The 27,039-nt window shown below is 39.1% G+C and overlaps 1 protein-coding gene across 1 annotated transcript in view; it reads left to right on the forward strand.

Annotated features, from left to right (window-relative positions):
* The window catches only part of CEP126 (centrosomal protein 126), a 54,854-nt gene extending 31,881 nt beyond the window's left edge, over positions 1-22,973 (forward strand). The window contains exons 6-12 of the mRNA XM_024215672.1: positions 8,717-10,907; positions 13,326-13,484; positions 14,689-14,813; positions 17,670-17,757; positions 18,291-18,500; positions 20,611-20,675; positions 22,824-22,973. Coding sequence (XP_024071440.1) covers positions 8,717-10,907; positions 13,326-13,484; positions 14,689-14,813; positions 17,670-17,757; positions 18,291-18,500; positions 20,611-20,675; positions 22,824-22,973 — 2,988 coding nt within the window. The remainder of the gene's footprint in view (positions 1-8,716; positions 10,908-13,325; positions 13,485-14,688; positions 14,814-17,669; positions 17,758-18,290; positions 18,501-20,610; positions 20,676-22,823) is intronic.
* Positions 22,974-27,039: the final 4,066 nt, after the last annotated feature.

Below are 27,039 nucleotides of genomic sequence, written 5' to 3' on the forward strand. Positions count from 1 at the left end.
CATAGGTGCTTTAAGACCCAACCTTTGGTATTTGTTGCCATCCTACTTATATAATCAGTAGTACAAAAATGAGACAGAGTGGCTGGAAAGACACTGGATTCTTTCAATTCCAAACCAGACAGAAAAGAATTTAGGATTTGAGTACTGTTAATGAAATTCGCAGTCCCAGAACATACATGATGGGGATTGAATATTTGGTTTCACCTTAGTAGAAATTATTCACAGGAAAATGCTGTAGTTAAAATCAAACTTTTCCCCAGTATGAGATGTCTTTTCCAAATATCAAAATAAATATTAAGACAGTCTATAGAAGGTTTTTTTTCAATATTTGTACATTCTATTTTCGTACTTCTAAGTTGCTTATATGTAGGTTTGGAAGGATTCGATTTGTATTGGTTAATATTGGTAAACGTTGATTTCATCAGACATATACAAACTTACAAAAAATATTTCCACCGATGATAATTGAAATTTACAGATAGGCAAAGTAAGAAAAATGCTGCTTGAGAACTTGAGTTTAATTTACCAATATTTATTTTGTATATTTTGACATGATATTGACAACTAATGTTTTAATGGTTATAAAGCTTTACCTTTTTGAGTCTCAGTGTCTACTGTCATTAAATAATTATTGTCTGATCCCCCCATATTTTTCTGCAGCTGTGAAAATTTAACTCAATGGAAATGCTTCAAACAATTAATACTATCCCTCAAAATTATTTTAAAAAAATCCAATTCTCCCAAGCCTACTTCTATATAAGAAAGAGAAAATACATTAATTTACTTTTGGGCAGAAAAAAACATGATGGTACAAGAAAGGCTTATGACATCCTGCATAAGTGCTAAATTACTGTGCATTTGGTGGTCCACTGAGGCAACAGAACAGTTTCAAAAGTAGCAGCGGGTGAAGGAGAAATCAGTTAACTTTAAAATCAGAGAGAGAGATCCAAAGCAATGATAAAATCCTGACTTAATGTGCATAGTATGTGTCTGGGACAATAGGATTAATAGGATTAGGCAGAACTATGAAGACTCTGGATAATTCAGATTCCATATGTCCAGTATCTGAAGTTTGAAGTCATACAGTGTAACAATTTCAGAGCTCTCACAAGAAAAATTAAGTTATAAATTCAAAATCTCTCAAAGAATGCTTCCTAACTTTGGACCACATTGCGCTCATTGATATTTAAGGAAAAGTTACCCTTGAAAGAAAGTGAGGGAGTCCTGCTTAAAAACTGAAGGTATAATTTAGCCCTTTTATTGGATATTAAAGAATAACATTTTCAAAAGCTTGAAACACAAACTTAGATACGTTTGAAAATGGGACTTAGATGCTGGTGAAAATTTTACCATCAGGCCCTGAGTCAGCAAAGCATTTAAGCACATAGAATCTTAGAATCATAGAACTGGAATGGACCTTGAGAGTAGGGTGACCAGATGTCCCTATTTTATAGGCACAGTCCCGATTTTTGGGTCTCTTTCTTATTTAGGCTCCTATTATCCCCCACCCCCGTCCCGATTTTTCACATTTGCTGTCTGGTTACCCTACTTGAGAGGTCATATAGTCCAGTCCCCTGCACTCATGGCAGGACTAAGTATTACCTAGACCATTCCTGAGAGGTGTTTGTCTAACCTGCTCTTAAAAACCTCCAGTGATGGAGATTCCACAACCTCCCAGTGCTTAATCACCCTGACAGGAATTTTTCCTAATATCCAACCTAAACCTCCCTTGCTGCAATTTAAGCCCATTGCTTCTTGTCCCATCCTCAGAGGTTAAGAAAAACAATTTTTCTCCCTCCTCCTTGTAACAACCTTTTACGTACTTGAAAACTGTTATCATGTCCCCTCTGTCTTCTCTTTTCCAGACTAAACAAACCCAATTTTTTCAATCTTCCCTCATAGGTCATGTTTTCTAGACCTTTAATCATTTTTGTTGCTCTTCTCTGGACTCTCTCCAATTTGTCCACATCTTTCCTGAAATGTGGCACCCAGAACTGGACACAATACTCCAGTTGAGACCTAATCATTGCAGAGTAGAGCGGAAGTATTACTTCTTGTGTCTTGCTTACAACGCTCCTGTTAATACATCCCAAAACAATGTTCACTTTTTTTTGCAACAGCGTTACACTCTTGACTGATATTTAGCTTGTGGTCCACTTTGACCCCCAGATCCCTTTCCACAGTACTCCTTCCTAGGCAGTCATTTCCCATTTTGTATGTGTGCAACTGATTGTTCCTTCCTAAATGGAGTACTTTTGCATTTGTCCTTATTGAATTTCATCCTGTTTACTTCAAACCATTTCTCCAGTTTGTCCATATCATTTTGAATTTTAATCCTATCCTCCAAAGCACTTGCAACCCCTCCCAGCTTGGTATTGTCTGCAAACTTTATAAGTGTACTTTCTATGCCAGAGTTTCTCAAACTGTGGTCCGCGGACCACCAGTGGTCCACAAGCTGCATTCAGGTGGTCCGCGAATAGTTCCCTGTAAGGTGCGTGCCTGGGCAGCCACACACGAGAGAATGAAGGGCCATCCCGCAGGCATGGCTCCACTAATTAGGTGCCTAGACCCTGGAGAAGACACACATGTAAGGTGAGGTGGTGGCCTTGGGGGAAATAGGGAGTAGATGGGAAAGGGCAGTGGGATGAGAAGAGGGGGTGGGGGGAATTTGGGACGTGCAGGGCTGCGAGAGCCAGAGAAAGAGGTGCCTTTCCCCAGCTCCAGGACTGTGGCTGCCAGAGAGAGACTGCCCTCCTTCCCAGCCCCAGCTCAGGGGCTGCCGCAGTGTGGGAGAGAGGGCACATCCATCGCATTAGAAAGGTAAGACTACTGATATTAAAATATGAGTTGTGTGCTTTTATTTGAGAACAAAAAAATGTTAATTATTATTAAAGTTTTTTTATATAGTACTTTTATCCAAAGTGCTTTACAATAGTTAGCTAACGGTGCAAACAACATTTGGAAAGATCATTAAGTGGTCCGTGGAGACCCTCAGCAATTTTCATATGGTCCGAGGAAAAAAAAGTTTGAGAACCACTGCTCTATGCCATTATCTAAATCATTGATGAAGATATTGAACAGAACTGGACCCAGAACTGATCCCTGCGGAACCCCAATCATTATGTCCTTCCAGCATGATTGTGAACCACTGATAACTACTCTCTTGGAACGGTTTTCCAACCAGTTTTGCACCCACGTTATAGTAGCTCCATCTAGGTTGCATTTCCCTAATTTGTTTATGCATAACTTTAAGCACAGAGAGACTACCCATGAGATTAAAGTTAAGCATGTGCTTAAATGCTTTGCTGAATTGGAACCTATGTAGTGAAAGCAAGAAGAGTGCTAGAAAAAAGAGGAAAAGAAGAATAGTATTTTCAATAGATGATAAGCAGTAGGTTCTCAGTTCTTACACACTTTCTTTTAAAAGTCGGCTAGCGTTAGGTGATGGTTATTGTACTCTTGGTGTTGAAAAACATCAAAAATGTAACCTACAAAATGACTGCAAGCACAGTCAATCTTGCATTTCATTGCATGGTGGTCATCAAAGAAGCCCACAAAACAAATGCAAGTAGAGGCTTCACAAGGAAGCAACTAGTATTAAATGCTACACACAGTCTTCACTGCTGTTAGCAGTAAGCCTCAGATCGCCTTTACTTCTTCCCTTATTTGCAATGCACATTGTATGGACAGGGAAGACCATGGGCAGAGAATGATCATGTCATAGGAATCAAGGGCTAAAGTGCTGTCCTCGTGTAATGAGATGCTTAAATGTATTTGCCTCTTCTTTGGAGGTGTAACTTGGTAGTTGTGCAACAAAACTCTCAGTTAATAGAGGTTCAGATTCCTTTGGATTCTCTGACTTGCTTATTGCTTTTTACTTTGCACTTACATAAGCAATCTCTGCACATGGTCTATGCAGGACCAAGCCTTAATGTAACAGAACGAGCAACAGAACAAATAGTTTAATATGGAGAGCTTAATTCTCCACTGCACCCAATCTGTGCTTGGGTGCAGTGAAAGAGGGAAGGCAGAGGCCAGCTTCAGCACAAGTTACAGCTGCAGGTGGGCAGCTTTAAATTACACCATTGATGAAATAGAATCATAGAATATCAGGGTTGGAAGGGACCTCAGGAGGTCATCTAGTCCAACCCCCTGCTCAAAGCAGGACCAATTCCCAACTAAATCTAAATGTTCTAAATGTTCCCTTAAGGACCTTACCCCAATGGGCAGTCAGACATAGCAGACCCTCACTCTGCCACACACACCCTGCCATGCCCCCAGTCTACTCCTGACAGACTCCTCCCTTCTCTTATGTTGAGGGAGAGAGAGTTTCTGGCATACGAGCATCTTTATGTGGCTATTCCTCCTGTGCAGTGGAATTTTCCAATGAAAATCTCCAGCTATTTCAGGTTCACTTTGGTCCACTTATATGGCACAAAATGAACTTGGCTGACTGGAGAATCTAGGCCTGTCTACCTTAATGCCTACCAGACTTAGTGCCTTTTTAAATTTGATTTTAAAATGTTAGCTAATCAAAGGCAACATTTTCTAAACATTTCATACCCTGTGCTCATCTAAATACTATCAAAACAGTGCCAGTGTGAAAATTGTCACCCATACAATTAGATGCACATGAGATTTACACATAGTACATCCTCTATTAGGAGAACCTGCATTGCAGAAAATGAACTAGTAGGTGTTTTCCATTCCTAATTAATGTGTACTGTAATATGACCATCTGAGCAGGAACAAAAACAGTGGACAATAATGTTAACTATTTCTATGATGCTATGTAAATAAAGTATTGTGTACATTTTTAATAGAAAAGTTGTGAGAATCTCTTCTATTATAAGACACATAATACTTTCATTTGTCTAAATGTAAGTCACACTTGCAGAATTTTTCTTGCTTGAGTGAATAATATATTTTGATGGGTAAGGTAGACAAATAGAAGTTGTGCCTGGGCTGGTAAATTTTCATGATGCTTTTGCAAGGCTGAACTAAGTAAAATTTTCTGTCTGTAAATCAGAAAGCCTCAACTTATTTAGCTACTAAATTGTCTCTTGGGGATTGATTTGACTGGGATTACATGGATGATCTTTATAAGGAATTATTCTGCGGGGTAGGAGAAAAGAATTCATACATATAAACACAATAGCAACTCCTGTTTGAAGTTTTCAGGCAAACCTCTGTATGGGCACACTTGTATCAGTTTAAAACCGCATCTAGCAGCTTAGCTTGCAACTTATAAATTTACAAATGCAACTAAATTGATGTAAGCCAAGTTTACTCTGATATAATAGTGTCCACACAAAGTTCTGCCTCAGTTTAACTAAATCAGTTTAGAAATACGCCTTTACTGAATATGGTGCAACTTTAGGTGGAGACCAGGTATAAATGAGAATAAGGTCCTTGATTTCTTGTTGCACATTTTTCCCAGCTGGAAACACTACAGCTAGTCCCAAGGTGTGGTCTTATGTAGAAAATTTAGAGAGGAATTTTTTCCCCTTTTTTCCCTTCTTTCTTCAGCTGTGAAGCTCAAATAGAGGTTAAAATATAATTTGGCTAAAAGGAAAGGTTAATAAGTAACTAACAAAGCTCTATATATTCTGTTTTACTAGAAAGACACCAGTTTGCATAGTCTTACTTTGAAAATGTTCCCTAAAGGGATCTTTGCCTACACTTGGTTCTTTGTTCTTGTATTTGGTTTCTTTATCTCAGATCATAACTATAATATAAGCCTGCACCAGCATCTGAACATTTAGTGCAAGATAAGATTTAATTCAACCATAAAAAGTCTTTCAAGATACTTTTGTATCAAAAGAGCTCTCTAAATTTTTTATTTTGCAATTGAAAATCATTGAACAACTTTAAAATATGCAATATTGTAGTTTAACAATAACATTAATATTAAATTAAATAGCATTCTGATGGGAAAAGATGTGCTTATTTATTAACAGATTTTTTTTGTGGTTTCCTTAATAAGCCTTCAGAAATTCAACTCTTTCAACATAAATGTTAAAGGAGATATAAATTCTTACCTCATTTAGTCCTGTTTCTTGCAATTTGCAAATGTTTCCCTTTAAAGTTACAAGACAAAAAAAAAATAGTGCTCGCACTATTATTCTTAATGCATCTCCTACTATTTTTTCACCAGAATGTAATTAGGGTTGCCAGGTATCCTGTTTTCTACCGGAACACCCAGTCGAAAAGGGACCCTGGTGGCTCCGGTCAGCACCGCTGACCGAGCCATTAAAAGTCTGGTTGGCTGCACTGCCGGCGCAGCGGAGCTGGCAGGCTCCCTGCCCCGCTCCCGGAAGTGGCCAGCATATCCTTCCGGCTTCTAGGCAGAGGGACGGCCATGGGGGCTCCGCACGCTGCTCCCACTCCGAGTGCCAGCTCCACAGCTCCCATTGGCCGGGAACCACGGTCAAGGGGAGCTGCGGGGATGGCGCCTGCAGGTGGGGACGGCGTGCAGAGTCCCCTGGTTGCCCCTCCCCCTAGGAGCTGGAGGGACATGTTGCTGCTTCTCGGTAGCCGCCTGAGGTAAGCGCCACCCAGAACCCACACCCCTCACCCCCTTCCGCATCCCAACCCCCCGACCAAGTCCTGAGCTCCCTCCTGCACCCAAACTCCCTCCCGGAGCTGCACCCCCTCCCACACCCCAACCCCGTCCCAGCCCAGAGCCCCCTCCCACACCCTGAACCCCTCAGCCCCACCCCCCAACCTGGAGCCCTTCCCCATCCTGAAACCCTCACCCCCTCCCACACCCCAGTCCCCTACCCCAGCTCAGTAAAAATGAGCGAGTGATTGAGGGTGGGTGGTTGAGAGCGAGTGACGGAGAAAGGGGGGATGGAGTGAGCGGGGGAGTGGGATCTCAAAGAAGGGGCGGGGCGGGGCCTCGGGGAAGGGGCAAAAGGGCGGGGCAAGAGTGTTTGGTTTTCTGCAATTAGAAAGTTGGCAACCCTAAATTTAATTCACGTTAGATTCTGAAATCAATTGTCTAGTCTACAGTGTTGAAGCAGGGCATTACGACTATAACAAAAAGAATACAATTTTTCTTTCATTGTTTGTGTACAGTTTCAGACATACTACCTTGTGTAATGATCCCATTAGATATCATAAATTATGTATGTTCAGGCTTGGGCAGTACTGAAATGAAAGACATCCACCGAACACCTAGGTATTGAAAGAGATGACTTTGATGATTGAGTAGGTGCCACTCCTTCCTCTGAAATATTACTGTATTAGTGGCTCACTAAGGTGTTTTGGGGAAGTGTATGGCACTGCACTACTGTATGCTTTTGGATGTGATCTAATTTCCTTTCTCCTGAGAGACAAAAAGAAAGAAATCAAGATCCTATGTATTTCTTTTAAAATGTGTTATGTGTTAAGATACTCTTGTGATGAATGTTGTATAAGATCATAGGTGGTTGCGTTCTAACCGCTAGTATTGAGAAAAGTTCTCATGACACTTTGCATAAGGATAAGGATATTCATTCCAATATTATGGACAAATTCCAGTTTGAGTTATAGCCATGGCCTCACTCCATCTTCTTTGTGCGGTTCCAGAAGTGTAAAGGGGATGGAAAGGTAGCTTAAGTAACAATTTCCTCATAAATACAGTACAGTATACTAAAAGTTAGAAGCTATGCTTTTTTCTGATATGGTTCCTAAGTCACAATCCAATTATCTACCTCTGCAGATATCATAAAATTACAGAGGATTAGAAGTGATGAGGGTTTTACCATCAGATATTTGGTATTAGCAATAAACTTTTAAGGTGAATTTCATTGCAAACTGTGAAAAAAAAATGATTGGATTCTCCTGTCCACTAAATGAAGATTGCAAGTAGAGCATTCCCTTCATATAGGGGAACACTGTACCAGGTGAAAGTTGTCAGGGGCAGCATTGTTCTTGGACATGGTGGCGAGTCAGGGCTTGAATATTTAATATAACATGCATCTGTTTTATTAAGTGGACCAGTTTGAAAGTTCACATGGGAGCTGCATTTCTCACCATGTATTGACTGTAAAATATCTTAAAAAATAAAAACGCCTAATTGTTGGCATTTCACTGCTTAGTGCTGACAGTAACCGTCTTGTCGGAAAGTAATGTAATTTGTGGGTCACACAAAATGAGATCAGTTCAGTGCAAGAGACTAAATATTTTGAAGCCCCACAACCCCACAGATGTAGATGTCCCTGACCACAGCAGAACTATTGTGATTTCACTGCATGGATGGCAGCAGGATTTAGGAAACCGATGTGTATTGTCCCTTGAATGCCATAAAGCCCAGATCTCCAGGATGCTCCCTGTGTCTTAGCACCAGGGAAGTGTTGAGGATTAGACAGTAGCAATAGATCCATGAATACACCAATATATTTTTTAATTTTGCTCTTGAAGAACTGATATAAAAACACAGAAATAAAATCCTTGAATTATACATCTGTTTCCTTAGAATGTGATCTCAAAAGTTCATTCTTTTCTTTTGTAATAAATGCCCAGATATCAATTGACTTGAATGAGAATACTTCAAGGCAATTGATGATGCTGTGAACATAAGAGTGAAAATAACTTCCATTACTCTACTGAAAGTATAGTAGTGTTTATCTGATTTTAACCTAAGCTTTAATTAATATAAAGAACAAAACTGTACTAATCAATACAATAGCATATTATGACTGTAACAAGTCCTGTTTTACTTCTGTTTCAGAATTTTCACCAAGAAGTCAACCAAATAACAAATTATGACAGCCCGTCAAGCCTGGACAGCCTTGAGGCAGGAGAACAAAATGAAAATTATACAACACCCAGTGAAACATCTTTGACTACACAGTGGGACGACTCTGTACCCTACAATTCACAAAAATCACAGTCTACGAATAAGAGCTTCCTTGATACACCTGAACTAACTTTTTCTAAAAATCAGCATGTAAATAATTGGCTGATAAATTTAGATATCCCAAATAGCCAGCCAAACACTCCTTTTCATGACACTTTAGCTAAACAAAATGTTCTAATTCCTGCTGAAAATGTACACAATCCAAAACAGAAATCATTTGTTCTTAGTGGAACAGAAAAAAGAACAACAGACATATGTACTTCTGATAATCAAATAACGTTTGTAAACAGTCCGTGTACTTTTCTGCAAAATAGGAAAGAGGAAAAAAACACTATGTTGAAAGTTCCATCTTCTGGAATGGTTAGTAGAGAGAGTTCATTAGCCACTGATAGCCCTGTGTTCAAATCCAGCAAAGCCTGGGCCACCTCTGATCCTACTCCAAGAGAAAGAGTTCTAGATTCTATACAGGAGCAGAGTTCTGAACTGACTCAACAGAGAAGAACCACCTCATCAGTACAAACCTCAAATCAGCCTATGGCAACACCTGTAATCTTACCTCCAAAACAGTGGAGTTCAACTGGTGTTCACAACAGTACTTTCTCATCTAATCCTTTACAAAAGGACAAAAATACAAATACAGTGCCATGTACTGATAATCTAGACAATTTGTCAGAAACAAAAGATGAAAACATAAAAAAATTTAATGGTATTAATCGGGGATCATCTTTATTTCAAGACACATCTAATGCTTCCATTTTGTGCAACACTGATCAAGAAGAGGACAAAAAAGAAGAAAAGGGAAATGTGGCTGAAGCCATGTCACCTTTGTCTAATACAAAGTTTAATTGTGACTTGTCTGAACATCACAGATACCTGAGAAATAACATGCATGAGCGAAAGGGAGTGAAATTGCCCAAAAGCATTTTAAAGAAAGAATCTAAATATGAAAATTATTGTTTCAAAGCAGTGGTTTTGAACCGAAGGATCAGCTTTGGGAATCAAACTGCATCATCTATCAGAGACAGTCTAGAATTGGCAAAAATAAAAGGGAAAGATGCAGAAAATCAAAAGACCAATAAGAAACTCAGATGGTTTGATGAAATTGACAAAATAGTAGTAGAAGACGATGAAAGGTGTTCAGAAAAGACCACCACAGGAGTATCTCAGGCACAGTTGCAGCCATCTTATGTTCAAAGTAAACTCAATGCTTCTAACAATAATTTAAGAAGTATTCCTGCTTGCACCACAAATTCCATCTGCACAGAAAATCACCAGGATTATCCCCCGATATTCACAAAAATTGTTGCTGCTGGGGGCTCAGAAAGAGACTGTATGCCTCTGCGTTCTTTTGTATCTACAGGTTACCACTTTGCTAAACAAGCTTGGATGGCATCAAAGGGTGATGAAAGTAAACCCCCTGCATATAGTGGTGACTCTAAAATTCAGAAAGGTAATCTGCGTAAAGGTAAGACAAAGATAATCAGAAGACCAAGATCTGCCAAAACCCAGTCAGGTTTTACACCTAAGAATAGAAAGGGCACTATAATCCGACCACAGTCGGCTAGTGAAGTTCATAAGGTTATAAAAGCTCAGGGTAAAATCATTGTACCTCATCCACCACCTAAACCTGTACCAGGCAACAGGACAGATCAGAATGTAGCAGACACTATGTGTCAACCAGTAAATTCTTCCAAATGTCAATCCAACACTACAAATGGCAACTGTGTAAATGCAAGACACCTTTTGCCAGCAGATCAGGTTTTAAATAGAACCACTATAGAAAATAATAAGAGTATTACTTGCAGTTCTGACTTGGTCACTGTGACATTGGCACCCCCGCCTTCCTACAACGTATCTCCAAGTGAGCCTTTGGAAAAGACAAATTATACTGTAAATAATATTCAGACAATTGCCCAGCAAGACAGCTTGATAACTGGTACCAAAAGGAAACCTGTATGTGCAGAAAATGGACTACGTCTTGATCGTACACCAACTGATGAAGAAATAAATCTTTTGTGGCAGGGTGTGCATAGTGCCCTAGCTCAAAAGGATTATGCTGCGGGTAAGAATCATTCTTGTTTTTTTCAAAATAGGGAGTAACAGGCTCTTGCATTCAGTTACATACACTGTTTTCACCCTTTCACACAACAGTTTGAAGAGTTTCTACTTTTGTCATTATCTATCATCTCCTAGAGGCCCCAGTCAGAGATGAGGGCCCCATTTTCTTGGATACATTACAAGCATTAAATAAAAAGAAAATCCCTGCCCCAAAGACAGGTGGATGAAACAAATAGATGTGGGAGGAGGAAGGCAGAGAACAAGTTAACAGTAAAATGAGTGAGTTTTACATGGTAAACTATAGCTTACCACCTGCCAGCCACTATCAGCTGGCAGGACTCTGTCATCTGGGAAAATGTTTTTTGAAAGGATCTCATGAAAGAGCCATAAATCTGCCATGTTTTTAAAGTGATTGCTCTGTAAATATTTGGTATTGCGAAGACTCTCAGTCTCGCTAACACAGGGAATGTTTCAAAGAAAGTTGCCCATGTTAATAGAGAAATGAAAGTGGAAGAAATTTTTAACAGCCATATGTCACTGTGCTGGCAAATATTTGTGTCAGAGAGAATTTATAGAAGCATTACGCTTTACAAAAACATTTTCTGGGAACGTTACTGTAGAAATAACTAGGGGCAAGACAGAGCAAAAGATACACAAGAAAATTTAAGAGAATAAATCATATCTTCCTGCTAATTAACTTTTAAAGCATGTTTCAGACTGATTAATTTATATTTACAAATGCTTTCCCAGTAACCCCTTTGCACTCTAGCCAAGTTCTGTGCCTTAGAGCAGTAATGGAATCCTGAGTCCCCACACTGCACCCAGCTGAGCTGCTGTGTGGTTTTCCAGCCTTGCAACCTCTTCCAGAGGCAGAGTCCAGGACTCCACCAACTCCACTTCATGTACCAGCAGCCACTCTGTGCCTCCTACCATACTGTTGTGACCATCCTGAGGATCACTCATGCTGGTGCAGAGCCCCCTTCTATTAAAATAAAGAGCTTCCATGTCCCTTATTGGGCCTGTCACTTTATTTACAGTACGTACACTGTGTCTCTCAAAAACTACTTCTCTGGGGAAGAGCAGAGTGCTTTGAATATATTTTGTATGAAAGAGGCAGGAAGAGAGAGGGGAGAGTTTCTGTTTCCCTACCCTTCTGTGTCTTCGTACAACTGAGCAGAGTAACTTTTAGAGACAGATTTTACGTGTCACATGCAAATATTTTAAACCTCTTCCCCCGCGTCTCCCCCCCCCCCCCATACACACCTATGTACTGGAGGGATAGATGGAGACATGCCCTTTTCTTTGAAAATCAGCGGTGGTATTCTTTCGGTATCTATTCATTATGTCTATTGCATTCTTTAAGTCAGATTATTTATATTAAATACCCAAATTTGGTTTTAGTGACTCATTATTTATATTACAGTAGTGCCCAAAATGTTCTCAGCACTGTACAAGCATATGAGAAGACATAATCCTTGTCCTAAAGTTCTTTCCAAGAGAGAGCAAATCCTGCACTGTTCTTCTTCAGTGACATATAGTGTTGCAACAATATCCTAAAGTTCAGCAGTGTGTGTGAGCAGCTTAGAAAACAAAAAATATTATTTGCTGCAACATACAACCTACTGTATATTAAAGAAAAACAAAATAGGGAGGGCAGTCAGGGAGCAAAATGTTCATTTCCATAAACAAAATGATCAGCTATGACGGTCTTTCTTTAAATGTTTTAAATGGAGCTGGAAGCATCAAGTGGTGTATTTACTGACCAAGGCATAGAATTCCCTAAGGGTTTGATCCTACATGGTGCTAAGAACTCTGGCCCTTATCCAACAAAGCACTAAATATATGCTTAACAGTAAGCACTGGAATGGTACCACTGATGTCAGTGGGACTAATTCACATGCTCAGAGTTAAACGCTTGCATACATGCTTTGCTGTATAGGGATAGAGTCCTCAATACCTTGAAGGATCGAGTCCTAACATATTCTATTACTGTGTTGGGTAAGTCTCACTAAAACTTTAGTCCATAGTTTCTTCATAGATCTAAATACACCTCTACCTCGATATAACGCTGTCCTCAGGAGCCAAAAAATCTTACCGCGTTATAGGTGAAACCGCATTATATCGAACTTGCTTTGATCCACCGGAGTGCACAGCCCGTCCCCCCCCCCCTGCTCCCCGGAGCACTGCTTTACCGCATTATATCAGAATTCATGTTATATCAGGTCGCGTTATATCGGGGTAGAGGTGTACATCTTGGCTTACTTACCAATGAAACTAATCTTGGTGCAGATCAAGAAGCTCACTTCCAACTCTCACTGTTTTTCAGAAATGTATTACTTGATTAATAATTCAGCATTTTAAAATTTTTAATGTTCCTCAGTACATAATGAATACAACTTCACTACATTCAGTTTCGTTTCAGGTGATTTCCGGCATTACGATGCTCGTTACAATAATTCCTTTAGCACTAATTTGCAATCCACTAAAGCTAACATATCCCATGTTACTATTGATGGTGGCAACCTTCTGACCAGTTTTAAATCAACTAGAATGAATGGATTTTTCTCTTCTTCATCAAATGGTAAGAGACCTTATTTGTTAGATATCACTGTAGTAAAAACGACAGAGAAAATGCTGTTAAAAGCACCAAAAGACATTCTGGGGCAAATTTTCAAAACCTTACCAAATTGTGTACACAAAAAATGGTCAAGCACACATATAATTGCACATGCAGAACCCACATTTTCACATCAAATAACTGTAAGTACAAAATGGCATATAATATCTGTTTGGGTATGCAAGTTCCTGATTTGCACCTGCAAATTCCGTGTGCGGACGTATGTTTCCCTACAGGTGTAGGTTAGAGGCTGAGTTTTGAAAATGTATTAAAACACTGAAGAAAACTGAATTAAGTTTGCAGTATGGTATCTAGTTTAGGCTTATGCATCTGAAGAAAATTGCTGCAGTGTTTTTGTTTGTTTGTTTTAAATACATGAAAATGAGTACAAATACTCATAAATTAGCAAGGCAAAACCAAATATAGCTGAGGAGCTCTAATACGTACAGCAGTGGTAGTAAAATCTCATGGGATAAAACTTAGTCAAGTAAATTCAATTCTGTGAACATCCCCTACAATGTGCTGAGTTCTCTTAATTACTATTAAATCCAATGGGAGCTGAGACCATGCAGCCCTTAGTAGGAAGCACTGATTACCCTGGATAGTCAGGCCCTAAGGTTGTTTCCTAAATATTGCCTATCTTATAAAATGGGATTATTGTTTGGCATGTCATTAGACATTGCTGTATCACAAAGGTAACTCAGAAGTTAGCTCACTATTATATTTTCATCAACCTTAGGTATTTATAGAGGATCAGTCACTATACAGTAGAACCTCAGAGTTACGAACACCAGAGTTACAAACTGACCAGTCAACCACACACCTCATTTGGAACCAGAAGTACACAATCAGGCAGCAGCAGAGACAAAAACAAATACAGTACAGTAGTGTGTTAGACTTAAAATAAAAAGGGGCAGGGAACAGCATTTTTCTTCTGCATAGTAGTTTCAAAGCTGTATTAAGTCAATGTTCAGTTGTAAACTTTTGAAAGAACAACCATAATGTTTTGTTCAGAGTTACGAACTTTTCAGAGTTACGAACAACCTCCATTCCCGAAGTCTTCATAACTCTGAAGTTCTACTGTAATATCAAAGTGCCAATAATCTTTGCACCTCTGTATTTAGCATGCCTTTACATACTGGCTGCTTTTTTGTGTTTCTCATTTTAGGTGCTGTTCCTGTTACAAGACTAAAGCAAATTTCCGACAACAGCGAAAATAAACGTAGATCTCTTTTAGAACAGAGAAGACAAATTGTAGCCTCTGCAGGAAGGAAACCCACTCATGATGCACTGGTAAATATCAATTTCTGGGATGTTGAACTGAAAATGTCAGTCAAAGGTTGTCACAGAATAATAGTTTCCTGCTGCTGTATACTTGTTGGAGGAATGATGGAAAATAAATATTGAAGTAAAGTCAAGATGTTAATTTTAAAACAGGAGATTCCGATTCTATGACTAGTTACTTTAGCAAATGATTGATGCAGATACATTGATTTTGTTTGATGGATAATGATACAATAATGTGAGAATTACTCAATGTCCTGCTATTGACCTGCTGCATTCTGATTGTCTTAGAGAAAATATTTAGTGTTCTTCAGCCAGTCGACGACTAGCCATACAACTCCCTAGCTGAACATAAATATATATAGCAATCTAACTGGCTGGTGCACACTCTCAGCTCGCTTAAATAAGAGGTACAGACAAATATGTGTAACAACTCATGCGGTTAACAAAGTAAAAATGCAGTTACATTTCCCTCATTCCTCCCAGCACTGTGCTCATCCTCATGATTCTTCTGCCCCTTTCCTCTAGGACCACAGCTGAAGCCTCTCCCTCCTTTGTCTCTTTTTCTTGCCTGGGAAAGATGTAATATGAATACATTAAATACAAATGTACCAATTCAAAAGTTTGTGTGCCTTTAGGGGTTTTTTTTCCTTTTCTGTTTTTACTTCTTATTCCCTTCTTTTTTTCCCTTTCATCTCCCACTTTCATTTTTCCCTTTTATTTTCACACAATTTTCTCTTTTTTCCCTTTTTTCTACTGCTTTCTCTATTTCTCCCTCAATCTCTGTTTCTCTCCCTACTTTCCTCAAATCTCTTTGCCTCCTCACAACTTTTCCCTCTCTCTCAACCCATATCTCCTTCTGTTATCCATGCTTATGGTAGTCCAGTTCCCAAGCCTGGAACTTTTCTTAGGGGCATGTGGCCTTTCTCCTTTGCTGCCTTCCTCTAATGCTAGTTTGAACCTAACAAGAGAGTGGCTTGGACAGAGAAATGGAGTGCTGATATGTGATGCTGCCAAGAAGAGCCTGTATGGCATTCATGTGTATTTGGAGCACTGAACTGGCGTGCAGCTAATATCTTAGGGAAAAAATTTCTATCTGATCTTTGTTGTAGAGCACTATTGAATAATCTGCACTTATTTTGCACATGAATTTTCCATGGGCATAGGGGAGCTCTCCCTGCAAAACAAATGCAGAATGTACAACAGAAATCTACATTGATGGTCAGAGAGGAGAATTTTACCTTAACCTTGAATTTTAGTTGAGAATGGAAATTACATGCACTAGTTACACATAATAGAACTTCATGTCATAAGATTTATGAAAACTTTGGAAGGCCAAACCAAAGCCCCAATCCTGCACATGTTTAACCTTACTCATGTGAATAAAGTTAAAGTGTGGGAAGTGCTTGCAGGATTGAGGCCTAAAATCGACTGAGGCCAAACTTACTTAATTCTTTCCAAGATCTATATTATCATGAGTATTATAAAACACCAGCAAACATACAAGGTACTAAAATTAATTACTTGCTGATTTTATGTATTGTTAATTTAAGAGAACCTTTTGTTCACAAAAAAAAATCACTTGGCTGGATCAACTCAGAAGTTTCCTATGGCTTACGTGTCTATCAGATTACATCACCAGTGAAAAATAACAAGCACTTTCAGGAAACTAAAAAGGAAAGTCCCAGGTCCCAAGAATCTTCCATTGAAAATTAATGAGAAAGTCCAACATTGCTGCAAACATAAAAACAGTTTCTCTGCACATTCTCAATAGTTTTTAACTATTGTCACAGTGAAATACTTTATCTTTCCTTACAACAGATGTATTATTTTCTTTGGGGGGTTTACTGCTATAAACCAGTCACCAGAAATACATAGACCAAATGTTATCAAATATCTTTATAGAAGGCATACAGCTGTTATGAGATTCATTAGTCATCATTGTTTATTCCAAATATAAATGTTTCCTTTGCATAAAAACATTTTGTTTTCATCATTTTGTATATATAAAGTATACATAGCAGAATTAAATATTGCTGTGGCTGTAAAAACTTGTAGTGGTAGTGACATCTTACTGGAATGTGATTTAGTTTAGGGTCATCTCATATGGTTGACATCATGGATGCTGTTATTGGCACCAGGCTACTTGTCATTAATGTCAGAGCTAAATGCATTAGACAGATAGGCATATAAAAATGCTCAGAGTTTTGATTAGAACTTTTAAATAAAATTTCTAATAGTCACTGGGCTCCTTGTTTTTTAATATTTGTAAAATAAATGAATAAATAAAAGTGTTAATAAAAACAAAATCAGTCATTAGAGGATTTTACAAAATGCACATTCGGGAGAGATTAATAGATTCTAAGACCAGAAGGGATTGTTGTGATTATCTAGTTTGACCTCCTGCAAAACACAGGTTGTAGAGCTTCACTGAAGTAATTCCTGTATACACTGTCAATTAGAAAAAACATCTAATCTTGATTTAAAAATTGCCAATGATGACAATAAAGAGACTATAAAAATACGAAACTATGTGAGTACAATCTAGTAAAAGTGTAAAACAAAAGTCAACCAGAATGCCTCTAGGGTCTCTTGCTACTGTGGATCCTCTCCACACGTTTCCAGTGTAGGCTGTTGCTTAGAAACCACAATATACACAAAGGTATATAGACATTTTTGTGTGCTTTAAAAAAGCTTTATTAATTGCTCATATTTTTCAAAATAGCTTTTGAACTTGAAAACACACAGCCTGTAAACTTCAGTAACATAAATATCTTAACTAAAACATTAAAAAGCTCCAGAAATGTTAAGATTATTTTAAATAATATTTAAATATTATTCTGATAAAGTGATCAATTTTTACAGAATACAGTACATACTGTCCAGCTAAGTCCATTTCAATGTGCATTTGAGCCAGTGCAAACTGTGAGTGGCATCCCTAATTCTGATGAAGGTACAGTAGTTCATTTCAGTTCCATTCTTTGTTATAGATAAAATAGTTGCACTATACATCAGCTGTTGCCTTGTAGCATCAATGATTCTGAATCAGAAAGTATGGTCTGTTGGCTGGAAATAAAGATTTTTCCACTAAAAGTTAATACAGCACAGCACAATATCACTTATATCTGATTGGTGGATTTAGAAGAGCATCATGAAAAAAATAAAGTCTCTATTCCTCTAGTGTTGTATTTTTTTAAGTGTATGACAGCTATGTGTACAGGCACAGTATGTCACTATTAGCTGGTCGTAAAGCTGGTAGGACTGGCTCCTCCACCAGCTATCTTCCTCTGCCCCATATTAGGAGCACAGGCAACCTTAATTCTGGCATTTCTTAACTTTTGAATGCATGACTTTGCAACATTAATATTGTTTTAATGTGGATTTTTGTGTGCAGTATATCCATGAAAATGAGCAATAGGTCTAGATGTTATAAAATATTCTAATTTGAAAAAGTTCAGACTGTGACCAGCTCTGTAAAATCTTTAGTTTCAGAAAGCACTGCCCAGTTTTTGCTGGCAGAAAATCTAGCAGGTACATCAGTTACAGAAGGTGAAATCCTGGCTGCTATGGAAACAGTGCAACCACCTGGACAAACCATGGTGCTTAACAAGGCCCAGCGACGAGGCATGAGTGCACTGTCACTAGAAGAACAGAAGATTCTTCAGTCACTTGATCGTCTCAATCAAAGGTTGCAGAGTAAGTACAATATATAGCAGGGATCGGCAACCTTTGGCACGCTGCTCGCCAGGGTACTTACCCTGGCGGGCCGGGCCGGTTTGTTTACCTGCCATGTCTGCAGGTTCAGCCGATTGCGCCTCCCACTGGCCGTGGTTCGCCATCCCAGGCCAATGGGGGCTGCGGGAAGCGGCGTGGGCAGAGGGATGTGCTAGCCGCTGCTTCCCGCCGCCCCCATTGGCCTAGAGCGGCGAACCGTGGCCAGTGGGAGCCGCGATCGGCTGAACTTGCGGACGCCGCAGGTAAACAAACCAGCTTACCCTGGCGAGCTGCGTGCCAAAGGTTGCCGATCCCTGATATATAGTATTAACATAGTAATAACTTACATTTTAAATAATGGTTTGTGTGACATATAAAAACATAAACTATGTAGCTATAAAGACGTATAGGTGCATCTGCTCCGTCCTGTTGCATTTGTTATTTAATAAACATACCAAACAGTAGGTACAAAACCCTTACTCAGGCAAAACTCATTTAAAACAATGGGAGTTTTGCCTGAGTGAAAACTAAGTAAGATTTTTGGATTTGGATTTGTCCCCCCGTTAAACTTGTGTATGCTGACTGGTCCCACATGATATGGTAGCCTGAATGACATATCAATACAACTTCTGAAAAGGAATTCAGGTTTCCCCTTTCCCATAGCAGTGGCAAAAGCAGAGGAGAGGAACCTTGCAACCACTGGGAATCTGCTTAGCTGTAGCACAGAGTCACTGATCCCAGAAAAACAGCAGTTCAGACTTCTCTGTTTTAAGAAGCAGTTTTGGTATGATGTCCTCTGGATTAGGCAGAAGGAGATATTAAATGAGAAACACAGAAAAGTGGAAAAGAAAATATTCTATGAACTGTAAAGGGAAAAGAGAGAGACACACACACATAGAGACAGATAGAAAAGAGACAGGAGACAGTGAAACTAAAGAAGATAGCAAAGCAACAGACAGAAGATAATTAAAATGGAGAAAAAGTAAAGAAAACTAGAAAGTAAAAAAGAAAAGTCCAACAAGGAATATTAAGGGAACAATGAAAGAAATGTAAAAGTAATGACTGCAAACCATACAATTACAAAAACTAAAGTAAAACATTGCTAGTGTGCAATTAACTACTGCACATTGTATTCCAAATTTATCAGACACCGTGGGCTCAATTCCCCTTTTTATCTAAGCTCCACTAGGTGTAACAAGGGGGTAGCCATCAGATCTGGCTCCCTAATTCTGAGTCTACCCACACTGGTGGTAGGTAAAGTAGCTGACAGGTCCCAGCACCATCCGCATTATGCCCTTTCCCTCCCCTGATGGACCCCTACAATAGAGGCAGGGGAGGGTGGCTGGTGCAGAAGTCGACTCTGCCAGCTTTACCTCAGCAAGGCGTTCATCTCCACAAGAGGAATTATCCCAAGACAATTTACAACCAGAATCCAGCCACTTTGCAGTATGGGTACGAACATCCATCACCACCTGACGTTTCCAAGTGGTCTTAGCTCCAAGTTATGTAATTCTATATAGAATGTGTTGCAGTAATCTATTCTGGAGGTGACAAAGACATGGATCACTATGTCAAATATATCTGAAAGAAAAGGTGACAACTTTCTGGCCAGGTTTAGCTGGCAAAAAAAGCATTCTTGACAGAGATGCCACGGTTTTGTTAAACCTTCGCCATCTCCGCTCCCTTTATTGTTTTGTTTTACAGAAAACCTAAATCTGGGACTAAACCTACAAGACAGTGTGCCTTCAACATGGCCATGTAAATGGATAACTCGTTCTGAGTGGGGGTTTTTTTGTTTTTGTTTTTTATATCCCATCTCTGAGGAACTGGCCTTCTCTTTTTCAGATTTGAATTTCTTTTTAGATGCTACATGTTTAATTTACAATTCCAAATTTTAAAAATACAAATAAAGTAGATATTTCAACCTCCCTCAGGCCAAAGAAAAATAGTTTACTTGTTAAATTGCAGTTAAATTGTTGTATTTTCCACAGTCTTTAAGAAGGTTGGTACTGACTTGTTGACTGTTGTTCATGTTTTTGTTCTAGCATGTGTTTTATATAATTGTTGCATCATAGTTTTGTACTCTTTTTAGATGTCCAAGAAACCATTGCCAAAAACCTATCCACGTCAAGTGTTTTACAGATAATCTCTCCTTTGGTAAGCATTTAAATTTACTGTTTTCTGACTTAGTAGGTATTGACATTGGTTTGTTTTAGGATTAACTGAGTTGCTAGAATTTCAGAGTGTCATTTGCGTGGGATAGTGTTCGTAACAGGGCTGTCTGACCTAGTGGTCAGAGCCAGAGGTGGAGTTGGGATTGCACTCGGGAGTCACACCAAAGATCAAAGCCAGAGTCAGAAGCCATGCCAAGGATTAAGCTGGAATCAGAGTCAGAAGTCACACCCAGGGTCAAAAATGGAATCAGCAGTTGGCATCAGTGCAAGGAAGTAAGAACCAGGAAGAAGTAGCAGGGCCTGGTAGTGGGAGCATGGACTAGGCATGGTGATAGGAAAAAGGATTAGGAGCCGAACAAAGAAGCAGGGACTTGATCTCAGGGGTCTAGGCAGCAAAAGGTCTAGCAACTAGTTGCTCAGACAAGGGGTAGGACGGGAACAGGAAACTTTATACCCAGTCATAGGCGCCGACTCTGTGGGTGCTCAGGGGCTCAAGCACCCACAGAGAAAAAATAGGGGGCGGTCAGCACCCACGGGGCTGGCCGGAGCTGCTGCTCCGGTGGCTCTGGGCTTGGCCACCAATCAGCTGTTCAGTGGCTGGCCCTATGCTCCCAGCAGCTCTTCAGAGGGGCTGCCCCACCCTTCAGCTGTTGAGCGGGGCTGCCCCTCCCCTCAACTATTGAGCAAGGCTGTCCTGCCCATCAGCTGTTGAGCAGGGCTGCCCTGCCATTGGCTCCTCTCTGCCCCCTCCCTCCCTCACTGCCCTTAAGGTAGGAGGAGGCAAAAAGGAGCAAGCAGTGGGTGGGAGGTGCACAAAGGAGGGTGTCTTGGGGGGAGGATTGGGGGCGGGAAGAGGTGGAGTGGGGGTGGAGCCCGGGGGTGGAGCCAGTGTGGGACACCCACCGGAAAAATGAAAAATCAGCGCCTATGTACCCAGTGGTGTCCAATCAGTATTCTGCTGTTAGTCACCTGACTCTGCGAATTAGCAGGCAGGGCATTAGCTGGGCATTAGGTACAGTTCGTTCATCTGATCCTTCTGTGCAGTGTCGCAGAGGTGGTTCTTGCTCAGCAACCTTGCAGACCTGGATTTGAGACCCTCAGCGCCTAACAGAATAAATTAATGAGCTGTATGCCCTAAATGTTAAGTGTATTGTTAGGATTTTATATCAGGCTTTGAAGTCAATGGAGCTAGGTTGAGTATACATTTACACCAGCTGAGTATCTGGCCCATCAGCTTTAGAAAAGCTTGGCTTTAGGTGAGAATATAATGTAGCATTCCTCTTCTGGAATCTGGAGCAGTTTCCACAAAGCCTACAAAGTTTCCAAAGAACAGTTGCTTTGCCGGCTCATATGAGCTAAATAAGGCCCTTAATTAGTTGTTTTTTCCTAATAATGTAAGGGAAAAAAAGATGTGCTGTATTGTGACCTGAAGGATAATCAATTGTGTAATGAAATATTTTCATGACCTGCAGAGATCATTTCATGTTCTACAACTAATCTGCATTATATTTCTTTTTTCAGTATTTATATTTCCTGTTTTATATAGTTTGGTTTCTTTAATATAATATAACCAATACAATACCAGTTTCAGGTATATATAGGATTGTATAGGCTAGTGAGTATCTTAAGCATAGATTTTACACTTCAACTTATCACTCTGTTATTCAAAAAATGTCATGTGTGATTCAGTATTCTCTGTTATTTTACTCTACATGTATATTGAGAAAAAATATAGACAGATGACTGTATATTTCACACCCAGTTCTATTACCCAAAAAATGTATAATGAGTGTAAAGAAAAATTTGGACTGAAAGAAGTTATTCATTCTTCAAGAGGCCTCTATACATTCCCACTAGTGGGAGTTGCACCAGTTGTACAGCATAACAGTGAAAATCTCTGAAAGCAGTGCCTGTGGAAGCCCTCGTACCTCTACTGATCCAATGATACCAGAAGTAAGACGGTAAAAGAAGGCAGAACACTTCAACTGCCTCCATTCCTTCTAGCCATGATAGTATGTGTGGAATTTGAAAAGTCAGATTCCCCTCTCCTGTACCAGAGGGATTATTACCAAGGATACTAGTGTGGTTTTGTATACAAACTATATAATAAGGCATATTTCCTGTTTCAAAGAGTTTACAGTTTGACTCCGGCTCTATAGAAGTCCGTGGGAGAGTTCTATCTGCTTCAATTCCCATGGATGTCAGTGAGAGAGGGGGGCATTCAGTACCTCAGAGGAAAGGCTCAGCACCTTGCAGACTCAAGTCCCAATTCAAGATATAGGGACACAATTTTTTATTAGCTGAAAATAGAAGATCACATGATTTTGTCAAATTTGGTTTTATGTTAAACATCATAAAATATAAATTGTCATTTTGTGACCCTAGGCACCCCTGTATTCACACCTTACACACTACTGCATTAATATTTGTACAAAATATGCCTTGTGAGGTATCATATGAATGCTAGCAATACACTGGTCATTAATATTATTTCTAAGATGCATATGTTAATCTTATATGTGAAATTATGAATTCCCTCTGTATGATGTTACTAGAACCTGTTTAAGACAAGAGAGCTTAGCCTAGGTGAAGGTGATAAACAGGTCTGTCCTAGACAAAGGCATGTGGGTTTACTTCAATTTGCATATTAGCAGTAAACAAAGCTATCAAGCTAAACCAGTGTGTTATCCTGATCTTGAACTTGGGAGACAGAGAATTAACAGAGCTCCTGCACTCCAGAGAGATAGAAGACTGAATCCCCAGGAGGCCTCCCTATCTTTTAAAACAAAACCAACCTTTTTGGGGATATAAGGAACAGAAAGAGACTCCATCTTGAACCTTCACCTTAAGGAGACAAAGAAACTAAGTGATTTAATCTTTGTGATAGATCCTGACTAGGTCAGCCAGTAAAAGGCTGGAAAGGAGACTAGGGGTCAGAGAAACCATCTTGAACAAAGACTGTATCTTGCTAGATTAAGTTTTAGACTTTTAGATGTGTGTTTTCTCTTTTAGATGCTTGAAACTACCTCTACCTTGATCTCTTTTATTTGGTATCACATAATCCTTGCTCTTTTGTTAGTTCACTTGTTTTACTTTTACTATAAACCAATTTAGTGCTGTGTTTGAAGGGTTGTATTTACCCCAGTTAAATTAATAAAGTGTGATTGACTCTTTAACAGACCAGCAAACTTAATATCTTCTGTGAATGCACAGTGTAGGGACTGCGCATTGCAGAGAAACATCTCGGAGGAGCTCAGGGGCTGGAGTTCACTGATTGCTACTTACTAGGCGAGGTTTGGGCTGGGAGAGCCTTGAGGAGGTTGCCGGGAGGAAGACAGACTGGTTTAGCAGGCAGCTGACACACAGTCTAATAGCCAGCAAAACTCGCTCTTGCTGAGGCAGAGGGATAACACAGTAGCTCACAGCTCTGGGTATCCCCAGCAGTATGTTACACATATAAAAGCATTATTCTTCAATTTGTCATAGAACATTCAGCAATCTGCATCCTCCCCTTCTGTGGACCCTCCATTAGCCATGCGAAGGTATCGGAGTATGTCAGCTGACACTCTATCACGACTACAGAGAAGATACTGACATGGACTAACAAAGGCTGCTTCACTGGATTTTATTTTAATACAGCCTCGTGTTCTTTATGTAATGTATACTTGTATTCAAAACACTACACACTATAAAATCAACCACAGTGTAAATATGTAAACAGTAACACAAGTAATGAATGTCAGTTAACTAGTTTACATTTAAGACATTTTATTATGCACTTTACTGTAAAATATTGTATTTTTAAAAGAATGGAAATACCTCACATTTTAGTGAGTCTATTGCTGGTTGTAAATGTACTGTATATTTAATTAAAATGACATGGAAAAGAGATTATTTTGCTACTCAGGTTAAGATTATGTATAAACTAATCTCCTCTCTTCATGGTTTTCCAGATTTGCCAATAAATTCTGTTACATTTGTAAAAGGTATGTTGTAGAAAATGATCTGATTATCAATAATCCATGGAGCAGCCAGGTAAATGTTGCATCTCTTATCTTTCATCTGATGGCCCCACTCCAAACTACTACAGACGTGTCTATGCCTCTCGGACAACAATTCTGTTTGATGGCCCTAAAATGCTGTCAGCTTCATGCTTCTCTTGGTTTCTCTTCTAGCTCCTCTTACTGAAAATGCTGGAACCGTCCTAGCTTCTGAATTTCCTTGACTGTATTACACTTACCTTTGTTGTGTGCAGTGCTGATGCAGCTATTTTGGACCCAGGATATCAGAGAGACAAGGTGGGTGAGGGATATATTTTATTGGACCAACTTCTGTTGGTGAAGGACACAAGCTTTTGAGTTTACACAGAGCTTACATAAGTGGTTCACAATTACATGGATATGGTATGTGCCACAAAGTAAAGAGGAAAAATAGCAATTTCACAAAATAAAGGCAGTTTTCTACTATGGTTTCCAGTGTTCAACAGTTTATGTGCATGTCTAGGGAAAATTATTCCAGGCCTATCTCACTCTAAGAATAGCAGCTTTAAATTGATCAAAATATTATAGGTAGCAAACTAACTATAGCTTGAGGTTTATCCATTGAAGATTTGAAAGTGAAAACTATAGTTTTAACTGCTTATAATTAAGTCATGGTTTCTGTTAATACAGTTCCAAAAGCCCTTCTAAAATCTGAAGAGCATGTACTGTAGAGTTTGTCCAGCTTACGTCTTTGCAACCTTTCCTTATTTACCATAGTGCACTATAACTGATTCAATATGTCCCAATTAGAGCTGATGAAAACTCACAATTTCCCTTACATGGGAAATTTCAACATTCCTAAATTTTTCATTCCATGAAAACAAATATTTTTTGAATTTCCCACAAAAGTGACAATTCAAAAAAATGTGATTTAAAAATTTTGAAATTGTTTCGAAGTACAATATTCATTTTGATTTTTTTTCATTTTTATATTTATTATTTTTACATTATTGCATGACATGCTAATAGTAGTAGTGCATAACATGACACATAATCATTGTCAGGTCACATCAGAATATGACAAGATGTCATTGACATAATAATTGAGAATATTCTATTTTATTTTGAATTCATTAAGGGCACCTGCTACTAAGTTTAAATCAAAACTTTGTTCTTTTATTTTCTAGTATTCCTGTTTGTGTTCTAATGAAACTGTTTGATCCTTTGAAGAAGAAAGGAAGATAAGCATTCATTACAACACAAACAGGATCTAGAAAATAGGATGTAAGATATGATTTGTACTAAGTAGCAGCTACTGTTAATGATTTTAAAAATAAAATAATATAAATTTTAAAAAATTTCAACTTTTTTGTCATATGTCATGACTACAGTAGTTTTTAGAACAAAATTACTTGTTCATGTTATGACCTAACATATGTCACCTTGTGCACTACTACTACTAAGTCATGAAATAATGTAAAAATAAAAATATAAACATGCAAAAAAAGTTTTGAAATGAAATTTCAAAATGTTTCTGAATATTTGTTTTGATTTTTTTTTGTGTGAGAAATTCTGTTGAAATTTTTTTGTTTTGTCAAAGTAACATTTTGCAGTGGAAAACTTTTTCAACTCAAATGTCTGACCAGCTCTGTCCACTTAGCAGGTTGCTCTCTTGTTCTCCCCCCTGTAACGTTTTTAAAGCATGGGAAGATTATCTGATATGGTGTGTTCCCTTTGTTGTTTTCGTTTCCAAACACTATGAAAGATAGTATGATAAATATAAGTTTCACAGAAGTCTCCATTTATAAGGCAAAACAGAAGCAGGAACATCCATCACAGCCAGCCCCTTGCAGGGTGAGTGAATGGAAGGTGCCCATAGCCCTTCAGGGGGCATTGTGCACCTGCCAGCTAATGGCAGCCCTCCCTTGTTAAGAAGGCTGCCTTCGATCAATCCCAGTGCCTCTAACAAGCACTGGGGTCATCTTACAGGAGGAAAAGAAGGACAAGGTGAAAGCAGGCCTTCTCCTTTGCCTCCTGCTCCATTGCAAACTGGACACCTTAGAATGGATTGAGAGCTGGTTGCTTGTGGGGTTCATCAGCTAAAATTAATGCTAGCTGCTTCTGTGGCAGATGGTCCTATCAGCAGAAATTATATTCCTTGCAGCAGGAGGAAAATTAGGATTCTCCCAAACCCGCACAGTCTGAGAAATGAGGTAATACTTCCCTTTGCCTCTAGTTAGGCCTTAAAATGGCTGCGTGCCTTGGAATAATACAGATCTGATAGGACCTCTTAGGTTTACATGGGCTGGATCAAAACTGGGACATGTTAGGATACTCTAGATTTGGGCATCAAAAGGGAAAAAAGTT

This window comes from Terrapene carolina, unplaced genomic scaffold (genome assembly GCF_002925995.2).
Source record: "Terrapene carolina triunguis isolate 2854851 unplaced genomic scaffold, T_m_triunguis-2.0 Scaffold97, whole genome shotgun sequence".
NCBI lineage: Eukaryota > Metazoa > Chordata > Testudines > Emydidae > Terrapene > Terrapene triunguis.